The sequence below is a fragment of the Bombina bombina genome, chromosome 3 (genome assembly GCF_027579735.1).
Source record: "Bombina bombina isolate aBomBom1 chromosome 3, aBomBom1.pri, whole genome shotgun sequence".
NCBI lineage: Eukaryota > Metazoa > Chordata > Amphibia > Anura > Bombinatoridae > Bombina > Bombina bombina.
Genome location: NC_069501.1, coordinates 199332576 through 199352354, shown reverse-complemented (window position 1 = coordinate 199352354; position 19779 = coordinate 199332576). Strand labels below are relative to the sequence as shown.

The 19779-nt window shown below is 35.9% G+C and overlaps 1 protein-coding gene across 1 annotated transcript; it reads left to right on the top strand.

The window, feature by feature from the left end:
* Nucleotides 1-839: 839 nt before the first annotated feature.
* On the top strand, nt 840-18792 carry CLTRN (collectrin, amino acid transport regulator). Its single transcript, XM_053705216.1, has 4 exons — nt 840-932; nt 15985-16070; nt 16403-16519; nt 18594-18792. The coding sequence occupies exons 1-4, from the start codon at nt 840-842 to the stop codon at nt 18790-18792; spliced, it is 495 nt and encodes a 164-aa protein (XP_053561191.1).
* Nucleotides 18793-19779: the final 987 nt, after the last annotated feature.

Sequence of the window (19779 nt, the reverse complement as noted above, 5' to 3'; positions counted from 1 at the left end):
AGTCTATAGCAATCTCACTCCATGGCCTTTTGGGTATGGGAAGAGAGAGCAGATATCCTGGAGGATGTTTCCTATCTATTTTACAAATTGTGCAGGTTTTACAGGTTGATATGTGTTTCTGTACATCTTGTATCATTCTAGGCCACCAATATGATCGTTTGAGCAATCCAATCTATAGGTCTTATTGACGCTAGGGTGTCCAGATAGTTTGGAATCATGTGCTAACTCAAGGATTTGTAGCCTCAAATTTGGAGGAACATAAACCTTTTCATTGAAATAAAGTATTCCATCATGGTGACAAGACAGGGTATATGCGTCTTTAGAGATATCAGCAGCTTGTTCGTTTTTTTAATTCTTGTGTGATATCTATGATACTGCCTATAGTATGTTCTGGGGGAACAAGTGATCCTGTGTGTGGTAATAGATTAGGTTTTGGGGGTAGTCTAGATAGAATGTCTGCTTTTGTATTCATACAGGCTGACCTATAGGTTAAGATGTAATTGAACCTAGAAAAGAACAAACTCCACCTAACCTGTCTGGATGTGAGTGTTCAGTTAGTTTTAAGGTACTGGAAATTCCTGTGATCAGTGTATATGACGATTGGTTCAATGGTCCCCTCTAATAGGTGTGTCCAATTGACTAGGGCACTTTTCATGGCAAGCAATTCTTTCTCACCTACATGGTAGTTTAGCTCGGATGGTGAGAGAACATGAGAATAAAATGCTACTGGATGTAAGTGGTTGGTGGTTTTGGATTTTTGTGATAATACAGCCCCTATTGCATACTCAGATGCATCCACCTCAAGGGTATACTGGAGTTGAGGATCTGGATAAGCAAGAATGGGAGCAGTGATGAATGCCTTTTTTAGGAAGGTAAAGGCTTCATTAGCTGAGCTGTTCCAAACAAAGGGTGTATTACTCTTAGTGAGATTGGTAAGTGGCTTAGTAATGTGGGAAAACCCTTTGATAAATTTACGGTAGAAATGTCAAAATCCCCAAAATTTCTGTACATGTTTTTTATTCTGGGGTATGGGCCATTCCACTATTACTTTAATCTTGGAATCCTCCATTTGGATGCCTTTTGACAAGATATGATACCCGAGAAAGGTAATGTAATTACTGTGAAATATACATTTCTCTGCCTTGACATAAAGTTTATGTGCTTGTAGACGTGATAAAACAGTCCTTACATGTCTAACATGTTCAGAAAATGTGTTGGAAAAAATAAGAATATCATCAAGATATATCACAATAAATGTGTCTAATAGGTCATGGAATATATCATTGATATAACGCTGAAATGTTGCTGGGGCATTGCAAAGCCCGAACTGCATTACCGTGTACTCAAAAAGTCTGTATCGGGTTCGGAACGCCGTTAACCACTCATCTCCTGAGCGCATGTGTATAAGATTGTAAGCCCCTCTTAGGTCAAGTTTGGTAAATATAGTTGACCCATTCAATCTTTCTATTAGCTCAGGGATGAGTGGCAAGGGATAACGATCTTTAATAGTGTGCTTATTAATCTACGATAGGTCTAATAGTTTAATCTTTGTTGGTGACAAAGAATATGCCGGCAGCTGCAGAGGAGGTGGAGGGCCTTTTCAGTGATAAATTCTTTCAATTTTGCTAGTTCAGTTTGTGATAAGGGAAAGATGTGACCATATGGAATGTCTGATCCTGGTATAAGCTTTATTGGGCAGTCGTATTCTCTATGAGGGGGAGAGATTCTGCCTCTTTTTATCAAAAACTAGAGAAAAATCTTTGTAATGATGAGGGATTATACCACTATCTTGGTTGATGTGTAATATAGTTTGAGGAAGTAAACATGTTGAGTTACAATATGGTGATGTAAATTCTATTTTGTTTTGTTTCGAATGTACCAAGGGTTGGTGCTGTCTTAACCAGTGTAGGCCTAGTATAATTTGGAATATAGGGGACGTTATGACATCAAATGATATAAACTCTTGATGATTATTCTGTATGTTAACAAGTATAGGTATTGTTTGATGTGTGATTGGACCATTGGAGAGACTATTACCATCAATCAAACGTACTGATACAGGATGTTTTTTCACAACAAGAGGTATTTTATTTGTTTTCACAATTGAAATATCTATATAGTTAGCGTAAACCCCAGAGTCCACAACTGCCTCAAGGTTTAGTCGTTGTTTTTCCCACTGTAACGAGATGGCAACTAGTAGTAAGTATGTTGGATTATGGGTAGACAGTTGTATATTATGTAAAGTACAAAGTGACTCACCAGATTTTTGTCTTTTCAGGGATGGACAGTCGTTGACCAAGTGATCCTTGGAAGCACAATACATACAGAGTGCATGTTCTTTATGATGTAGTTTTTCTTCAGACGACAGTGGACCTTTAATAAACCCAATCTCCATGGCTTCTTCATTCCCTTTAGGGCTATATGCCACAGGTCTTGGTTGATAGTGTCTGACTGTGGTGTCATTTGTTTGTCTTTCTAATTTTCTTTCTCTTATTCTCCTGTCTATTTTAATAGTAAGGGCCATTAATGCCTCTAGGGAGTCAGGGAGATCAATTCTGATCAATTCATCTTTTATTGGGTCTGAGAGACCTAGTCTGAATTGTTTTTTTTAGTAAAATCTGGTTCCATAGGGTATCTTTTTGCCAAATTTTGAATTCTGAGATGTAGTCTTCTACGTGTCTTTTATTTTGTTTCAGGCTACATAGTGTGTTTTCTGCAGTTAATTGTTTATGGGGGTCTTCATATAAGTTTGACATAGCTTTGAAAAATTCTTCTACAGAATTTAGTATAGGATCATCTGTTTCATAGAGCGAGTCTGCCCACACACGGGGTTCTCCTCTCAAATAAGATATAATAGTTAATATTTTAATTTTTTCGGTAGGAAATGTTTTAGGTTTAAGTGTGATAAACATTTTACATGCATTGTAGAATTGTCTGAACATTTTCCTATCACCTGAAAAATTTTCAGGGGGACTGATAGGTGGTTCAGGGATATCAGTAGGGGGGCTAATTCCTTCCTTAATAATACCTTTCAATGTTAAATTTTCTACCTGAAGTTCTCTGAGCCCCTGTGTTAATTGATCTACTTTATGGGTGAGCTCCATGACATGGGCCTGTAAATCTGCTGGGTTCAGCATATTTTCTTTTTTAAGGCTTGGTATTCTGTAACACACTGGGTTAGAATTAGAGAGCAGCTATAGTTGTTATAGCATAACAATAGTATATATGTTATATTGCGTCTCACGTAGGTTATAGTAAGCATTGATCTGTGAATACCTACATATAACCTGTGTGAGTGGAATTTAGTATAAGATTTCCTTTACAATTTACAATAATTTACCTAGATAAGATGTATTGTTTTAGGTAGCAGCAACTGAATGAATTTGTGAAGGAAGTCTATCTTAAGTAGTTTAGACTAACATGCATGTTATGTAAAAAATTTCCGAAATAAGACTCACCTCCGGAGGGTCTATTAAACACTTTCAGTGGTGATTCAGTGTGCAAAATTGTAGAAATCAAAGATTAGGGAGAGCAGCGTTCAGAGCTGCAGCATGGAGCAGAGACACAGCGTTCTAGTCCGAAACCGGAAGTCAGGTGACGTCACAGTGCAGCGTGAGTTGATCCGAAGCGGCAGTAGGGGAGAGTAGAAGAGAGGCGTAGCTCAGGTTCCCAAATTGGCTAGTAGAGGAAGCATGTAACTTCAATACCAAGCAAGGTATTGAATGTTACATGCTCCTATATAGGCAGGAGTGATAGGTTAGTGAGACGCCCTTAAAGAGACATACCAGAATTGTGACAAAATCCCTCCTTATATTGAGACCTTGAGGGTCACTAGTTTGGAGGGTAAATATCTGACATATCTCTCTTTTGTTTAATAACATCTCCCTATCACCTCCTCTTTTCCATTTTGTTACATGATCAATTCCTTGAATAGTGAGAGAAGAAAAATCTGACTTATGTACTTGTTTAAAATGTCTAGATATCGGAGTATCTGCCTTTTTGTCTACTATGGATCTAAGATGTTGGAGAAATTTCTCCTTCAGGGGTCTTTAAGTTTTGCCTGTATATTGAATTTGACATGTTTTACAGGTAAGTACATAAACAACATATGTGATCGCACAATTAATAAAGTAGTTAACGTCATATTCTTTTTTGGTTGTTTGAGACATGAATTTGTCGCCTTCAGAGACAAAACTGCAGGTTTTGCAAATAGGCCTGCGACATTTGAAAAAAACCCTTTTTCTTCTTGATCCAACATGTATTTTTAATAGGTTTCATATCTGAAGGTGACAAATAGTTGGCCAAGGTTTTTCCTTTTTTGGGAATAAAGTCACATCCTGACTGCATTATATCTTTGATAACAGAGCCCGAGTATAGAATAGGTAGCGATTCTTTAATAATATTACAGATTTGATTATATTCTAAACTATACGATGTAATAAATTTAGGTTTGTTGACTCTAGGGCATCTACTTATCAAGCCGTCAACTTACTTGCATTCGACGGCACCAATACGCTCACCTAAGATCGCCTAACATCACTGCCGCGGACCTGAATACGTTCTCCAAAATTATCAAAAAAGCTGTCAAAAAGCTGCGCATCAAGTACGGGGCGATGAGCAGCGGACTGTTGTTAATTATCAGTCATCGATCTCACTGCTCGTCGGCTTTTTCCCAGCTTTATTGGTACCCTGTCACTAAACACCCACACTATACTATACTGTTTACCCCCTATACCGCTGCTCCCGGAGCCCACCGCAACTCTAATAAATGTATTAACCCCTAAACCGCTGCTCACGGACCCCGCTACAACTAAATAAAGTGTTTAACCCCTAAACCACCGCTCATAATACTTATTAACCCCTAATCTGCCACCCCCTACACCGCCGCCACCTACATTATACTTATTAACCCCTAATCTGCCGCCCCCTACACCGCCACACCTACATTATACTTATTAACCCTTAATCTGCCGCCCCCTACACTGCCGCCACCTACATTATACTTATTAACCCCTAATCTGCCGCCCCCTACACCGCTGCCACCTACATTATACTTATTAACCCCTAATCTGCCACCCCTACACCTCCGCCACCTACATTATATTTATTAACCCCTAATATGCCCCCTACACCGCTGCCACTATATTAAATTTATTAACCCCTAAAGCTAAGTCTAACCCTAACCCTAACACCCACTAACTTAAATATATAATAAATCTAAATAAATATTCCTATAATTAAATAAATTATTCCTATTTAAAACTAAATACGTACCTATAAAATAAACCTTAAGCTAGCTACAATATAACTAATAGTTACATTGTAGCTAGCTTAGGGTTTATTTTTATTTTACAGGCAAGTTTGTATTTATTGTAACTAGGTACAATAGTTATTAAATAGTTATTAACTATTTAATAACTTCCTAGTTAAAATAAATACAAATATACCTGTAAAATAAAACCTAACCTACCAAACCTAAGTTACAATTACACCTAACACTACACTATAATTAAATAAATTCCCTAAACTAAATACAATTAAATACAATTAAATAAAATTATCTAAAGTACAAAAAAGCAAACACTACATTACAGCAAATAACAAGCAAATTACAAGATTTTAAAACTAATTGCATCTAATCTAATCCCCCTAACAAAATAAAAAGCCCCCCAAAATAAAAAAAAAAGCCCTACCCTACACTAAATGACAAATAGCCCTTAAAAGGGCCTTTTGCTGGGCATTGCCCCAAAGTAATCAGCTCTTTTACCTGTAAAAAAAAAAATAATTTCAACCCCCCCAACATTAAAACCAACCACCCACACAACCAACCCTACTATAAAACCCACCCAATACCCCCTTAAAAAAACCTAACACTAACCCCTTGAAGATCACCTTACCGTGAGAAGTCTTCACCGAAATTAAATATAGTAGGGTTGGTTGTGTGGGTGGTGGGTTTTAATGTTGGGGGGGTTTGTAATTTTTTTTTACAGGTAAAAGAGCTGATTACTTTGGGGCAATGCCCTGCAAAAGGCCCTTTTAAGGGCTATTTGTAATTTAGTGTAGGGTAGAGCTTTTTTATTTTGGGGGGGCTTTTTTATTTTTTTAGGGGGATTAGATTAGGTGCAATTAGTTTAAAAATCTTGTAATTTGTTTATTATTTTCTGTAATTTAGTGGGGGTTTTTTGTACTTTAGATAATTTTATTTAATTGTATTTAATTGTATTTAGTTTAGGGAATTTATTTAATTATAGTGTAGTGTTAGGTGTAATTGTAACTTAGGTTAGGTTTTATTTTACAGGTATATTTGTATTTATTTTAACTAGGAAGTTATTAAATAGTTAATAACTATTTAATAGCTATTGTACTTGCCTGTAAAATAAAATAAACCCTAAGCTAGATACAATGTAACTATTAGTTATATTGCAGCTAGCTTAGGGTTTATTGTATAGGTAAGTATTTAGTTTTAAAAAGGAATAATTTATTTAATGATAGGAATATTTATTTAGATTTATTAAAATTATATTTAAGTTAGTGGGCATTAGGATTAGGGTTAGTCTTAGGTTTAGGGGTTAATAAATTTCATATAGTGGCGACGGTGTAGGGGGGCAGATTAGGGGTTAATAAGTATAATGTAGGTGGCGGCGGTGTAGGGGGGCAGATTAGGGGTTAATAACTTTATGTATGTGGCGGCGGAGTCGGGCGGCAGATTAGGGGTTAATAAGTATAATGTAGGTGGCGGCGGTGTAGGGGGGCAGATTAGGGGTGTTTAGACTCGGGGTACACGTTAGGATGTCAGGTGTAAACGTTACTATAGGAATCAATGGGATATCGGGCAGCAGCGAACATGAGCTTTCGCTGCTTTCAGACTCCCATTGATTCCTATGGTATCCGCCGCCTCCAGGGTGGCGGATTGAAAACCAGGTACGCTGGGCCGGAATAGTGGTGAGAAATTTGATAACTAGCAAAAGTAGTCAGATTGTGTCGACTTTGCATTCGGAACATCTGTAATGACGTAAGCATCGATCTGTGCCGGACTGAGTCCGGCGGATCGTATGTTACATCACAAAATTCTACTTTTGCCGGTCTGTAGGGTTTGATAAGGGGAATCAGGTTCGCCACAAATACGCTGCAGAATTCCAACGTATTTGCAATTGACGGCTTGATAAATAGATACCTAGATGTTTTAATTTTGAGTTTATATTGCAATAGTTGATCTCTAGGGATGAGATCAACATTAACCTTGGCCTTTATTAAGATATCCTGTCTGTAGCCTCTCTTTTTAAATCTTGTGATTGCCTCATATGCTTGTTTTTAATAAGCCTGCTCATTTGTACAGTTCCTCTTGATGGGTATAAATTTCCCTTTAGGGATACCTTTTAATACCTCGGATGACAGGAATCAAATTTTACAGTGTGTTACTTGCTGTTTTCTTCCTATACATAATGGTTTCAATAGATTGACCTATTCCACCACATCTAACTGTGAGATCAAGAAAATTAGCACAATCTGTGCTGTGTTCCCCTGTGAATTCAATGCCATATCTGTTCCGATTTAAATATTCACAGAACTGATTTGCTTCTTGTTCCTCACATTCCAAGATGAAGAACAAATCATCTATATATTGATGATATTGTATGATGTTCTTTTTAAATGGATTACAATCTCCAAAGACGTGGGACAGCTCCCACCAGCCCATAAAAAGGTTGGCATAAGAGGGGGCAAATTTGGCCCCCATAGTGGTCCCACATCTTTGGAGATAGTACTCTGTCTGAAACATAAAAAGTATGTGTGAGTAAGAATTCAATAGCTCTTAACAAAAATACCTTTGTGGCTGGTTCAAAGTTACAATATGTATCAATGAAAAACACTATGGCAGTAATGCCCTTCTCATGTTCAATAGAAGTATATAATGATGTAACGTCGACAACCATAAATCTGTAATTTGGCTTCCATTTACTATTTTTGATTTTATTGATAAAAGATGTTGTGTCCTGTATGTAACTAGGTAACTGTAAAACTATAGGCTGTAAAAATTCTGACAAGGCCTTATTTAGAGAACCTATACCTGCAATAATCGGTCTTCCGGGTGGACAAATGGGATTTTTATGGTTTTTGGGAAAGTGATGATAAATATGGGTAACTGGATATTGTGTTATTAATCTTTCCTCGGTTTGTACTGGTATGATGTTATTGTAATGAGCATATTTAATTATCTCTGTCATTTCTTTTTGAACTTTATTAGTAGGATTTTCTGTTAGTCTAGTGTACACTTCTCTATTGTCTAGTTCTTTTTTGGCTTCGCGTATATAATCAGATCTATTAAGGACAACAACGTTGCCTCCCTTATCCCATGGCCTTATTATAAGGCTTTCATTGTCGGAAAGTTGTTTAAGGGCCAATCTTTCTTTAGATGTCAAGTTTGAATGCTGCCTGGTAGATTTGGTAGTGATAGATTAGTTTAATATCCTAAGTTTTACTTCAACTGTTTTCTGAAAAACATCTAGAACTTTAGAACTTGTGTGTATCGGATAGAATTTACTTTTATTTCTGATATGCTTATGAGAGATATTCCTTTCTCCCAATAGGGGCTGAGAACAATCCCCTCCTTCTTGTAAGAGATTTTCTAGATCCTTCACAGTGCTCCATTCTGAGAAGTTTAGCTCTAGAGGAGTAATAGTCGATGTGGCACCATCAGTTTCAATAGGAGGGTCATTTTGTGTCTCTCCATCACTAACAAAAAAATGTCTCTTCAATGTAATTTTTCTTGAAAATTTATTGATATCTAGTATCGTTTAAAATAGATTGAAGTGATGGGAAGGCACAAAGTTAAGACCCCTAGACAATACATTATCTTGAGTGGAGGTAAGTGATACAGATGACAAATTAATAACATTTTTTGGTTAGGCATATTTCTCGGTCACTTTCTGAGACCTGGTAGTATATGTCCTTTGTGTTACTCTTTGATTGTCCCTCTGTTTCCCTTTTGGACTTCTTGCATCCTCCTCTTCTACCTCTGTGTGTTTTTTTCTGCCTGCACGTATTGTCTGTTGCTGCTCGTTTTTTTTACTGTGATATAATGGGGTATCTGGGTATCCTCTTGTATACCACAGGAATAGCTCCTTCATCATATATATCCCCATCCGATGAATCACACGCATATTCGGTATCAGAAAAAGTTACTGTTTTTCCTTTTTTACCTAATTTCCAGAATGCGTCCTTATTTTGGTTCTTTTGGTTACATTTATATCCAAATCTTGTATTGTCCTCTTGGGTCCATCTATACACTTGCTTTGAATCATAATCTTTTTTATCACAGCACATTTTTCTGGATTTAAATTGCCAAAGTTCTTTTTTAAATGTGTTCATCTTTGTTTCAAATTGCTTATATTTCTTAAAGTCTTTATCCAGTTGGTAATTTTTAAGTTTTTCTTGTGTGTCTCTCAATTCAGTCAATAGATCCTTCCTTTTTGTTTCTTATAACTGATCAATAAGTCAATTAATGCAACTGAACATGCATCCAGGATTGTGTTCCATTTTAATATAAAGTCTGTATCCGTGACAGAAAATGATGGAATTTTCTAATATGTTATCCCCTTGGAATGCACTTTTCATGTCTGTATATTAAAAAGGATTTACTGTCCAAATCTAGTTTTATATATTTTTTTCACCAAAAATATATATACACACACACATATATATATACACACACACACATATATATACAGGTCCAGCTCCAATGGTCGGCATTGGGGGACAATGCCCACCCAAATGGAATGCTGTGCCCCCTCAAAAAAGATTGATATGATCATAAACTTTAAAAATAATAAATAAATAATGAATTGTTATGTAATGCTGCATAGCTAAATCTAATCTACAAAATGACCAGTACCGGAAAACCTAGTATCCTCACTGCTATTGCAAACAAAGGGGTTAATTGCATTGGGAGGGTTGGATTGTATGGCTGTTTAGGGGACATGATTGAGATTTGAGAATGAGTTTAAGGGTTTTGGATCATGGTGATTAAGGGGCGAATTTTTTTAAGGAGCTGTTGCACTGGGGGTCTCAAGTTTAATTGCTCCGTTTCAGTGCACTACATAGGATTTAGACTTCATTATTTTACCTAGTGATTTAGCACATATTCTCCAAATGCTAATAGTGGGGGATAAGCCAGTCAGAAGCTACACTTTCCTGCAGAATATGTGTGTGTGTGTGGGATATCACTATTTTTCTCACAGTTTTGCTGCCACCTACAGGGCATATATTTCTTGGCTGAAACAGCCTCAGCCTCTTATAAACGTGACTTGTTGATTTAGCCAAAGGCAAGTAAAATGTTTCCATAAGTCAGGCCATATGTACTAGAATTTGTACATATATCCTTGCATATACTTGTATATATTGATGAATAGGCCCCTTAGTGCGCTTTTTATCTCTTTTTCACTGCCTTAAGTAATACCAGCAGGGGGAACACTACCAAACATTCCTGGATCTCCAGGCTCTTTCCAGCATTTGTGAAGCCAAAAAATTCCTAATCAGGTTTCTGCAGCTACATCCCACACATGGCAGGTATGTGCTGTTATATTAGTACACGTTGCAACTACAAACTATAAAAGTTCCGTATAATGAGTCTTCCTCCTTCTACTGCTTTTTGTGAGGTTGAAAGATAAAAACCTTTGCAATATTTTGCTTTCGGCAGCCTCTCTCTAAAAACGTTTTTAACTACTTGGCTGCCAGAGAGGATTGTAGTCAAGTAAGAAAGTGTAAATAAGTAAAAAAAAAGTTATAATATCAGTTTTATTAACATTGAAATAAAAAAGAATAAAAATCATACTGAAAATTGGTAAATAATAAAAATAACAAAATAGTGCAATACATCCAGCAGCAATACTCACAGGTCAGAGCTTCAAGGAGTCACTACAAAACTCCCCAACAATAGTAAAAAAATGTAAAAATGAAGCTCTCCAAAATGCCAAAGTTTCAAAGCGACCACATGATTAAGGGGCATAGCTCCCCGAAACGTCGTGGCTGTTTGACTCTGCACTTTCTAAAATAAAGCTTTGAAACTTTGGCATTTTGGAGAGCTTCATTTTTACATTTTTTTAAATAATAAAAATAAACCACACATTTCTATCCGAATCATGATCATCATTCCCAAAAAATCTTGGTTGCTAAGAAGTCCTTTAAAAATCCTGTGTGTGTGTATACACAGTATATATATATATATATATATATATATATATATATATATATATACACATACTATATACACACACCAAACAAGGTGTAAAAGCTTATATTTTTCACCAATTCTTGTTTGTGTAAATAAAATGGAAATGATTCATTAACTAGTATTCTGCTTTTTATAGATTAATATTTTGAATTTAGCAGTTTGAAGAAATATGTTTTTCATTAAGGGGTTAAGGAATTGACTGCTTTTCATCTACCAGAGACATTTGTATTTAAATAGCCCAGTGTTTGTAAATACTGTACCTCTGTGACGTTAAGTCATTATACTTATATTCATTATCTAAACTGCGGAAGCAAGACATTTATTGATTCAGGATATTATTCACTTCAATGAAAGTCAAACATCATTTTGCGTCTAAGAAATCCATTGTAAATAAATATGCATCAGGATTACATGTTTAAAATAGTATATATATAGATTTCCTGAGACTTTCAATTTTTTGGCCAAAAGGCTTCTACAAAGACAAAAAAAGCAAAACAAAAACAAAACAACCACATTTAATAAACATTAATAATTTGACTTTTGACTCTAATAAGTAAAATGTCAAATGTAGTTGGATTAGGTAAGCATGGTTTATGCTCCATTTACCAGCTTCGTCGTTTCTGAAATACAGATTTATACTGGAATAAAACAATGATGATGAATATGTATTTAAACAAGAAATTACACATACTCTTCATTGACCTCAAATTAAAGTTAGGTAGTTTATACTTCATTGACTAGATCAGTGCTTTCCAAACTGTGTGTCGGGACACACTAGTGTGTTGGCAGCAGTGTGTAGGTGTGTCCCTGCTTCAGCACAATTTATTTTTTTTTGGTTTCTGACTTTACGCCTGCCTGCTACGCATATCCCATGGTTGACACGTGATTGATACCTAGGGGAACACAGATCATCTTAACCTATTGGCGTAGCTCACTGGGAACTGAAACTATTCCCATTAGCGGCACATTGGCTCCTGACTGCATGTGTAGCTCCTGACTGCATGTGTAGCCCGGGCAGTAGTTAGTCGGACTCACAGAGCTCTGAGGGCGGCATATTGAACGCTGAGCTGAAGTCAGAGGGGTTATTTTCTGCAGCTAGCTCCCAGTAGTGCATTGCTGCTCCTGCTCTTGATATATGGATAGGAAGTGGAAGCTTAAGAAATGCTTGATGATGAAATGTGAGTCTTTTTCTAATATTCCACCAAATATTCAGAAATTGTGTTCATCCCATCAACCTCATACATCCCATTAAAATATCAAGTAGCTATTGGTGTTATTAAACTTTTTTTCATTCTTGCACATACATACTGTTACTTGTAAATACATTTCATTATTATATAATTCATGTATTTGGCCATATCTCTTAAAACAAGTTAGTTTAACCTCCTTTTTGCTAGTACGAATTACTGTGTCGCAAAATGATGTAGGTGTAAAAAGTGTGTCACCAACATAAAAAGTTTGGAAAGCTCTGGACTAGATAATACAGCTAAGGTAGATTTTTAAATGTTCTCAAGGATAACTTCATGTTGCAATTAATAGAGGAGACAACTAGGAATAAAGCTATGTTGGATTTAATGCTATTAAACAATACAGATATAATATCAAACATAGAACAGTAATCATAACATGGTCAGGGATAGGCACGGACCAAGGCTGTGACGGACATCTTCCAAACTACAGACCTTAGTGAAGGACACCAAGGTACATTTCAAATTACATAAAAAAACACTCTCTTTACGAAGAGGGTAGTGGATGCATGGTGGAATAGCCTTCCAGCAGAAGTAATGTAATAGGGCTGAGGTCACTGCTACAGTATAATAGGGCTGGGATAACTGCTCTAATGTAATAGAGCGGGGTACCTGCTATAATGTAATAGGGCTGGGGTCACTGCTACAGTATAATAGGGCTGGGATAACTGCTCTAATGTAATAGAGCGGGGTACCTGCTATAATGTAATAGGGCTGAGGTCACTGCTACAGTATAATAGGGCTGGGGTAACTGCTATAATGTAATAGAGCGGGGTACCTGCTATAATGTAATAGGGCTGAGGTCACTGATATAGTGTAATAGGTCTGGGGTCACTGCTATAATGTAATAGGGCTGGGGTAACTGCTATAATGTAATAGGGCTGGGGTCACTGCTATAGTGTAATAGGGCTGGGGTCACTGCTATAATGTAATAGGGCTGGGGTAACTGCTATAATGTAATAGAGCGGGGTACCTGCTATAATGTAATAGGGCAGCGTACCTGCTGTAATGTTTTAAGGTGTTTTTTTTTTTTTTAGAATAGCTATTTTTATTTTTAATGGCCAGCAAAAGAGCTTTTCAGGGCAATGGGTAGATTAGATTTTACTTTATTTTGTGGGTTTGGGGGGTGGGGTTTGTATACTGTTAGGGGGTGTATGTTTTTTCTTTTGTAGAAAAAGAGCTGATTTATTTAGGGCAATGCCCTACAAAAGGCCCTTTTAAGGGTCTACAAAAGGCCCTTTTAAGGGCCCTTGGTAGTTTTTTTTATAGATTAGGGTTTTTTTTTATTTTGGGGTGTTTTTTTTTAAATAGGATATTACAATAGGAATAATTTTTATTGTTTTGGATAATATCGTTTGTTATTTTTTGTAATTTTTTTATTTATTTTTTTAATTGCAGTGTTTTTTATTTTTTGTAATGGTAGGTTTTTTTATTTTTTGTAATGTTAGGTTTTAGTGTAAGGCAGCTTAGGTTTTATTTCACGGGTAAGTTTGTATTTATTTTAACTAGGTAGTTAGTAAATAGTTAATAACTATTTACTAACTAGTCTACCTAGTTAAAATAAATACAAACTTACCTGTGAAAAAAAAATAAAACCGAAGCTAGCTACAATATAACTTTTAGTTATATTGTAGCTAGCTTAGGTTTTATTTCAAAAGTAAGTATGTATTTAGTTTTAAATAGGTATTATTTAGTTAATAATTGTAACTTTAATTTAGCCCTATTTTAATTATGTTAAAAGTTAGGGGGTGTTAGGGTTAGGGTTACGGTTAGGGTTAAGGTTAGGTTTAGGGGTTAATGTAGTTTAATTTAGGTTCTTGTGATGTGGGGGGCTGGCGGTTTAGGGGTTAATAGATTTATTTAGTGGTAGTGATGTGGGAGGCCAGAGGTTTAGGGGTTAATAACTTTATTTAGTGGCGGCAATGTCAGGGAGCGGCAGAATAGGGGTTAATATCTTTATTATAGTGTGGGTGATGTTGGGGTGCAGGGGAATAGGGGTTAATAACTTTAGTATAGTGGCGGCGATATCGGGAGCGGCAGATTAGGGCTTAATAACATTATGTAGGTGTCAGCGATGTCGGGGGCAGCAGATTAGGGGTGTTAAGACGGGGGTTTATGTTAGGGTTTAAGCGTAATTTTTTTTTCCCATAGAGATCAATGGGGCTGCGTTACGGAGCTTTTCATTCCGCGACCGCAGGTGTTAGGTTTATTTCTGACACTCTCTCCCCATTGATGTCTATGGGGAAAGCATGCACGAGCACGTCAAAACAACGCTTGTATTTTGTGCGTTATGAAGCTCAATGCAACCATATCGCACGCACAAGCCGGCTTTTTCTAAAACTTGTAATGGCAGCTCTATAGAGGGTGAAATAACGCAACTTTTGTTGCGTTCATCAAATACCCTCTATAGCGCAAAACTTGTAATCTTGGTGACTGTTTTTTCCAAAATAAGCACTTACAATCAAAAGTAGTAGTAAAAAAGAGTTAAGGTTACATTTGTGCCGCATCTGGAGTCATCTGCCAAATTTTAGCCACATTTGTTTAAGCATTAAAAAGTGTTATATGGAATTCAACTACTATATGCAGCCATAAAAACAACATGTTCATAGCATGTTTACATATATTACATTTAGGATTGCTACCCCGCTGGTATTTTACTGACATGGACCCAGATTACAAGTGGAGCTCTAGTGAGAGCACAGGGTGAAATATTAATATTGATGGACCTTGATAAAATTAGTGTGCAAATTGTTATTACAAGTCCATGGTAAAACAGATTTACCAGAGAAGGTTTAGTGCGGCCAACACCCCTTTAGAACACCCTATACTTTCAATAAGGATTTCAACCGTGCTAAATATTGCTCACATTACAAGTTTAGATATATATTTAACAAATAATATACATATATATATATATATATATATATATATATATATATATATAAATAAATAAAAAATTATAAGTTAACAACATAGGTATTTTAAGTATTTTTTTTACTTTAGCGCAGATAGCTTAGCGTGCCATCGGCTTAGCACTTGACCAAAAACAAAATAAAAGAAAACGTTTTCTTAGCAACCCCTATACAAGCTTATGGGGAAAGGTCACAACATCCAGATGTTAGTGCACCTGGATCTTTTGCTTTCAACTTGTAATACCAGCTCCAACATGGAAGCACTATTGATTTACCTGTTGATTTACCTTGAGCGCAATTAGCATTTAAGAATAATAATCTAGCCTTTGGTTGGTATTTTTAAGGCACGGGTCAAAGTTGAAAATAAAACTTAAATATAGAAGTAAAAATGCCATCATCGTCAAACTTCTTTTAAGTGTATTGGAATCTAATTATAGACAAATAATTGTTTAAAATCAGTCTTAGCAAATTTAGTTCCTGATTTATGTTGTGTAATTATTTATGCAAATATATGCCAATAAACATGGCTGGTAATTTTTTCCAGACAAGGTGACAACCCTAATTAGAGAAATGTAATTCTTCCCTTTTGTTTTCCCAGTATACGTGGAATGGAGATGAAGAGTATCTATTTAAAGCTGTGATTGCTTTTACTATACGGAGTTATACAAAAAATGATATATTTCAGTAAGTTGATTAAAAAAATGATACCTACAATTGTTAATTGTTTTCTGCAGAAATAGGTTGTTTGGCCATCCAGCTATAATAGTGCTATGTTATCATTGATTTAGAAATATAGACAAAGACCATATAGGCTTACTTTTATCATACCCAAAGGCATTGTTGCTTTGATAGGATTTTACTAAAATAAAATAAATATTTTCCAAGTTGTAAAAAACCATACTGCATAGATTTTATTAATACCTTTATAAAGTTTCATTTCGTTGTGATAAAGGTTTGTTTTACCTACAACAATAGGATCTTTATTTTAGCAGTAAATATGTTCTGCTTGTTAACAGAATTTCCAATATTTTGCTCTGCAATGTGACACAAAGAGTATCATTCTGGTTTGTGGTTACGTCTCCTTCAAATGACTCCAGTCCATTTCCAAGTGCAATTGTTGAAGCAGCAATAAGGTAATTAATGACGTAAAAATTATATTCCAGGAAATTAAGTGACAAATTTATTATGGGCGTGAGCTGATTGCTGGGTCCTTCTTAGGGCTGTGTGTTTTTATAGGGCACTAAAAGAATCATAAAAAATGTTGCCTAACGTTTCTGAAAAAGTGACCTGTACCTTTCGAAACTTTTTTTACATTCTGATTTTTCCAGCACTCTATAGACTTACAGTGAATTGACAGGAATACAGTTTGTTTTCTAAAAGAAGGATATCCTTAAAAAATGGAATTACTATGATGGTCTTTAACCCATACTAAATATTTTTATATAAAGATTCTAGTTGCATTTTCCAGTTTACTGTACAATTATTTTGCATTTCTGCACTTTTTTTGTGGTTAAATATGAAGGAAAAAATGCAAGTATGGATTTTACTGGTGAACTGCTTGTGCAATGATGCCCCCTGCAGATTCACGGACAATCGGCAGCTAGCGGGGGGTGTCAATCAGCCCAATCGTATAGGATCAGACGGATTGAAGACCGCAGCCTCAGAGGCAGCGGACAAGTTATGGAGCAGCGGTCTTTAGACCGCTGCTTCATAACTACTGTTTCCGGCGAGCCTGAAGGCTTGCGCAGAAACAGTGGCATCAAGCTCTATTCGGTGCTTGATAATTTGGCCCCTAACTGCTAGCCGTATTGATTCTGAAACAGCGTTCTGAAATAGTGCTCTGCTTCCCCTCGGCAGTTCTGAAAGACAGATAACTCACACTAAAAATATATTGTAAAAATGCATTTAAAAAATGTGCTGTGCACTAATGGTGGGGATAATGCGGGACTGGAGGATGTCTCAATCCGGGACTGTTGGAAGAATGCTTTTAAACCCTTTTTATTATAATATTAAACATATTCTATATTAACTAATATATAAATGAATGTAATGCTTTATTTTAATACTACAAAACTATGAAGAGAGCAGATGAAATAACTTAAAATATAGTCATACCAAAAAGACAGGGAGTAAAGCACGCTTAAAAAAATAAATCAACAAGCTCATGTTTAAAATATAAAATTACAAATATTTTATTAAATATCAAAAAAGTTTTAAGACAGAAATCCACAGTTTAAAAAAAGTTAGCAATGAAACCTGCATCACAGGCACAGATGCACACACACAAAGCATACATGCATAAGAAAAAGCTATGACCGGTCATATGGAGACACTTATCTGCAAAGTAAAGTCAAAGTAAATAGATGTAATAATGTCAAAGCTCTGACCAACGACACCCTAGCTGCACACAGAACCCCCAGAATAGATTGGGAGGTATGGCCTGGGCAGGTACACGTACCTAAGTTAAGATAAGGAAAACCACCTGTATCAGATAATAGTAAGCATAAATTTAGCAACAAACATGCAGAAATAACAACAGTGCATATATCATAGGTGTGGCCACGCTAGGGTTAGTGTAAGCAGTTCAATGCAAGTCAGAGTGTAACTTATTAGTCCATATTGCATTAGCCAATGTGACTAGTAGTGACAAGGTTAGCAATAAGTATATAGATGCAGCAAGGAAAGAAAGTGTATGACTCAAAAAAACATGCACACAGTTTCAATTGCAGTGAGAGCTCATAAGCTATGGAGCCAAGGTTGTCATGAGCTGAGGGTTGTGTAACTAGGTTTATTTTATTTACATTATTTTAATGTTTTACGTTTGTTTTGTTAAACTTTTTATTTTAGCCCTAACACTTTACTTCAAGTCTCAGTTTGCGCTAATTGTTCTAGCATTATTTTAAGTTGTGATTGAGTGCAACCCATAACTTTCAAGTTGTAACATGAAGGATGTAATGTGCAGTTGTGATATTCATTGAAAGGGATGTCAGCCGCGCTAAAATTCTCTGCTAATTCTGTTTTACAATTGACTTGTAATATCAATTTACATGCTAATTTTAAAATGACCCAGTGATATTGATAGCCCACCATAAGCTATCAATAGCTCTCCTCTTGTAATCTGGGGCAATATGTATTCTTGTAATGACATCTATCAAACATAACACGCATTCATTCTTATGTTTTTATATAAACCTGCTTTGTTTACAGAAAGGAAAGAAACAGGATTAATAGTGCATTTCTGTTAGACGACAAAACCTTGGAATTTGTAGATATTCTTCCTACATTGGCCCCTGCTACCGAGTCATCCAGACCTACCTGGATCATAGTTTTTGGAGTAATTGTCTCTGTCATCGCAGTCGCCATTATCTTCCTTGTTGTTTCCGGAATGCTACAACGCAGGAAGTAAGTTAAATGTGATTATATTTTACCAATGTTTATTAAATGCTATGATAAACTGCTTACAAAAAGGATATAAAAGCGTGTAATGCAAACATATTCCCCACACAATATAACAAACTTACTTTAAAATATTTTTTTACCTCTTTAATTGCAGCCGTCACCACCTTCTTTCATAATTAAAGGGACATGAAACCCATTTTTTTCTTTTATGATTCAGATAGAGAATACAATTTAAAAAAGTATCCAATTTATTTTTATTATAAAATTTGCATCATTCTCATGTTATTCTTTGTTAAAGAGATATCTAAATAGGTAGCATTTATATGTCTGGAGTACTACATGACAGGAAATAGTACTGCCATCTAGTGCTCCTGCTAATGTAAAACATGCAAAACTGCTGCCATATCTTACTGCAGACACGTGCACACTCCTGAACGTACCTTCCTAGTTTTAAACAAAGGATAACAAGAAAACAAAGAAAAGTTCATAATAGAAGTAAATTGGAAACTTGCTTAAAATGTTATGCTCTATTTGAATCACGAGAGAACATTTTTGGATTTTATGTCCCTTTAAAGCCTTTTGCCTTTATAGCAGAGGCGTCGGGGGATGCAGCTGTAATTTAAAGTGAAAGTAAACTTACCTTTATGTTGATCCAGGATATCATTCGTTTTACAAAATCAATATGACTTTCATTCATGATTTGTTCTAAATATAATTAAAACTAAAGTTATCACCATTATTGATCCGTTTGGGAATCTATACAAATGCAACCCGTAAAATGTTTTTTTTTTGGCTGTCGATCACGTTTCTGGATCAGCCAACTGAAATTCTGGCCGTTAGGCGGCCGTCAGTCCACGCTATCCGCCTACTTTACTCTGTGCGCATGCGTTATTGTTTTCTTCTTAATCTCGCCATCCATGCGCGCTCACGATTTGCGCATGTGTATTGGCATTTTCTAGGAATCCCCATAAGACGTCATTGACTTGATAGGAAC

What these genes read in the sequence shown, in the direction of transcription:
- CLTRN (XM_053705216.1), top strand. Translation starts at nt 840, where the DNA reads ATGGGAGCAGTGATGAATGCCTTTTTTAGGAAGGTAAAGGCTTCATTA. An exon ending in ACAAAAAATGATATATTTCA is followed by an intron (nt 16,071 to 16,402) that starts GTAAGTTGATTA and finishes GCTTGTTAACAG; the next exon opens with AATTTCCAATATTTTGCTCT. An exon ending in ATTGTTGAAGCAGCAATAAG is followed by an intron (nt 16,520 to 18,593) that starts GTAATTAATGAC and finishes CTTTGTTTACAG; the next exon opens with AAAGGAAAGAAACAGGATTA.